General features: G+C 40.3%; 1 protein-coding gene across 1 annotated transcript in view; it reads left to right on the top strand.

The window, feature by feature from the left end:
- The first annotated feature begins 1,195 nt into the window (after positions 1-1,195).
- Positions 1,196-3,645, top strand: part of LOC131937934 (uncharacterized protein DDB_G0290685) — a 12,957-nt gene continuing 10,507 nt past the window's right edge. Inside the window, exon 1 of the mRNA XM_059295714.1 lies at positions 1,196-2,095. Coding sequence (XP_059151697.1) covers positions 1,876-2,095 — 220 coding nt within the window. The 5' untranslated portion in view covers positions 1,196-1,875. The remainder of the gene's footprint in view (positions 2,096-3,645) is intronic.

Here is a 3,645-nt window from a genome sequence, read left to right as displayed (position 1 = left end):
CTGCTAAATTCTTTCTGTCACTTTAATTCACCTACCCTCTACACTGCTAAATTCTTTCTGTCACTTTAATTCACCTACCCTCTACACTGCTAAATTCTTTCTGTCACTTTAATTCACCTACCCTCTACACTGCTAAATTCTTTCTGTCACTTTAATTCACCTACCCTCTACACTGCTAAATTCTTTCTGTCACTTTAATTCACTTACCCTCTACACTGCTAAATTCTTTCTGTCACTTTAATTCACTTACTCTCTACACTGCTAAATTCTTTCTGTCACTTTAATTCACCTACCCTCTACACTGCTAAATTCTTTCTGTCACTTTAATTCACTTACCCTCTACACTGCTAAATTCTTTCTGTCACTTTAATTCACTTACTCTCAACACTGCTAAATTCTTTCTGTCACTTTAATTCACCTACCCTCTACACTGCTGAATTCTTTCTGTCACTTTAATTCACCTACCCTCTACACTGCTAAATTCTTTCTGTCACTTTAATTCACCTACTCTCTTTTTATTTGGGGGGGGGGGGGGGGTCATATGGAGAGGGGTGTCACGTTGTGTTAAAAGTTAAAAGACTGGGTGCTTGGTTAACTCTCTACACTCGTATGTGATAGGTTTAGTCGAATGCTGGTTGGTTCATGCTTTACATAGTGTGTACTAGTTTCTTACACTGGTAGCCTGATCTTGACAGTACATCAAAACTTTCAACTCATCTGTGACAGTACATCAAAACTTTCAACTCATCTGTGACAGTACATCAAAACTTTCAACTCATCTGTGACAGTACATCAAAACTTTCAACTCATCTGTGACAGTACATCAAAACTTTCAACTCATCTCACGTGAAGAGACTCGTGAATCAGCTGACGTTGATGAGGGCAGGAATAGGTCACAACTGAAACTTTTCTAGTGTGTGTTTGTATTGTGTACAGGCTGATTGTGTTTGTATTGTGTACAGGCTGATTGTGTTTGTATTGTGTACAGGCTGATTGTGTTTGTATTGTGTACAGGCTGCAACAATAACGTCGGAAGACTAAAGTGTTACAATAGTGGGGGGGGGGGGGTTGTGACAATATACAGGGTTAATATGGGAGATAAAAATTGCCAACAAGTGTGACGTCATTTATTGACGACGACCTCCAAACTGAACCAAATTAGAAATCAAAAGTTATTTTAATCTTTGAATTCTTAAGCTATATCTAAGCCATGTAGGCGGTTAGGTGGGGGCTAATCCCATAGGATTATCAAATCGTTAAATGTATTGACCAGCAGCAACATGTGCGACATTTTGATTCGCTTCATATGTGTTACTTGACGTGTTCATGGTAGCTAGACGCGGACCTCTAGGATAACCAGACACTCTAGTCTACACACCACTACAGGCATCAACGTGACAACATTCTACAGGCATCTACGTGACAACATTCTACAGGCATCAACGTGACAACATTCTACAGGCATCAACGTGACAACATTCTACAGGCATCTACGTGACAACATTCTACAGGCATCAACGTGACAACATTCTACAGGCATCAACGTGACAACATTCTACAGGCATCAACGTGACAACATTCTACAGGCATCAACGTGACAACATTCTACAGGCATCAACGTGACAACATTCTACAGGCATCAACGTGACAAAATTCTACAGGCATCAACGTGACAACATTCTACAGGCATCTACGTGACAACATTCTACAGGCATCAACGTGACAACATTCTACAGGCATCAACGTGACAACATTCTACAGGCATCAACGTGACAACATTGTACAGGCATCAACGTGACAACATTCTACAGGCATCAACGTGACAACATGATCTACAGATCATCAAAGTGAAGTCCGCACGTGAGCAGGTAGCATATGTTGTCAGCAGATCCAGTTTTGGTTGAAGGATCTCGTCGCCTTCCTGACTTAAAGATGGCGCGCAAATGTTTGAAGAAGATGCTGTACCTGGTTCTGCTGGGCACCTCGGCTGTGGCCGTGTATGTCGTCTTCTTCACCCACAGCAACGCGCGCATCACGAACGAATGGAAGCATCTGATCGAGGCCATGAAGGTGGAGGCAGCCGCTGACCAACAGGGTAGGTGTGTCGTCTGCTTCATACCATTCTATCAGGCGTGTCAAGGCAGCCCGGCCTGCCACTTTTGTCACTAGAGTGACCTCTGTAGCAGAGAGGAATTTGTTAAATGTGATGCTAGTTCATGCCGCTTGCTTTACTTTTAGAATAGAAAACTAAGCAAAACGTTTCATTAATTTAAATAATCACAGTAGCCTACACAGGTTCCCAAATTTTTTCCAGTGGCGCCCCCCCCCCCCCTTTTAAATAAACCGGGAGTGATCTCCCCTAAACTTTCTCGAATATTCTTATATAAAACAACAGGGGATGGGAACTCGGGCTATAGACATGATTTTTAATGCATTTTAAATACTTAAAGTTTTAAAAATAGAATAAAATCTCGTAGACAAAAGAATTGCACACCAAGTGAACGCCAAATAAAAAGTGCATAATAGTGCGCAATATTATTCGTATTTTAAAAATTTACATTAGTTTTTTGAGAAATCGGAAGTAGCGTAAATTACTACTTCCGGTGAACGGAAATTACTCAAAATTTAACAGAAGGTAGAAAATTAGATCTTTTACTCACATGTGAAATTTCATGTATCTATCTGAAATAGTACTCAAATTATAGGCTTTGAAAAATTCAAAGTAGAAAAAGTACCACTTCCGGTTATCGGAAATCGCTCAAAAGTTGATACGGATCTACGATTTTGATAAAATACTTATATATGAAATTTCATCAACCTGGCTGTAACGGTACTTAAGTTATCGTGATTACACACACACACACAGAGACACACAGACAGACACAAAGACATACGGACAGGATAATTGCAAAGCCCAGTTTTTCAGAATGGATTACGCATAAAACCTCTTAATTTTGATAAATCTGGATTGATAATTTTTGCCCGATTAAAATAAGTCCTCTGTACTTCGGATGTGATGAAGGACTGAGGTGTAATACGGTGAAAAGTGTTAAAATTTCAAGAGATTTTTTTGCACGATTGCAATACTTTCTCTATACTTCGTATATACGAGAAAGTAAAAAAAAAGTCAAAGCCAATGACCCGCTACCCCCATACAGCTAAACATACATTTGTTGGTTTAGTCTACAAGTTGACGACCCCCCCCCCCCTCCCACATAAAACATGCGACCCCCCACCCCCCCTCCACTGGCGGACCTGACCTGTACATTGAGAACCTGTTGTCTAGTAGATTTCTTTAACTCAGAGGAGTGTACAGGTTTTCGGGTTAGGGGGAGCGGCGAATCGAGAAAAAGGCACCATATATATATATACTAGCCGTCCCTGCCAGGCCCTGCTCTGGCTTCTGTGAAAAACCTTCCTGTTAAAGACCATTACCTGTGTGTTTAGTAATCATCATAAACCCGGCATTGCCCACCCAAACCACAACCAACCAAAACCAAAACAACAAAACGCAAACATAACGCTAACACAATTACAAATACAAACGAAAACAAAAACCTAACAACAAACCCAATCACAACCACAAACACCAATACAAACACAAAGAAAAAAACAAACAAAAAAGCAAACGAAAACAAAAACCTA

This window comes from Physella acuta, unplaced genomic scaffold (genome assembly GCF_028476545.2).
Source record: "Physella acuta isolate Inbredline_101_S28 unplaced genomic scaffold, ASM2847654v3 ptg000225l, whole genome shotgun sequence".
Classification (NCBI taxonomy): Eukaryota; Metazoa; Mollusca; class Gastropoda; family Physidae; genus Physella; species Physella acuta.
This window is presented reverse-complemented; position numbering and strand designations above follow the sequence as displayed.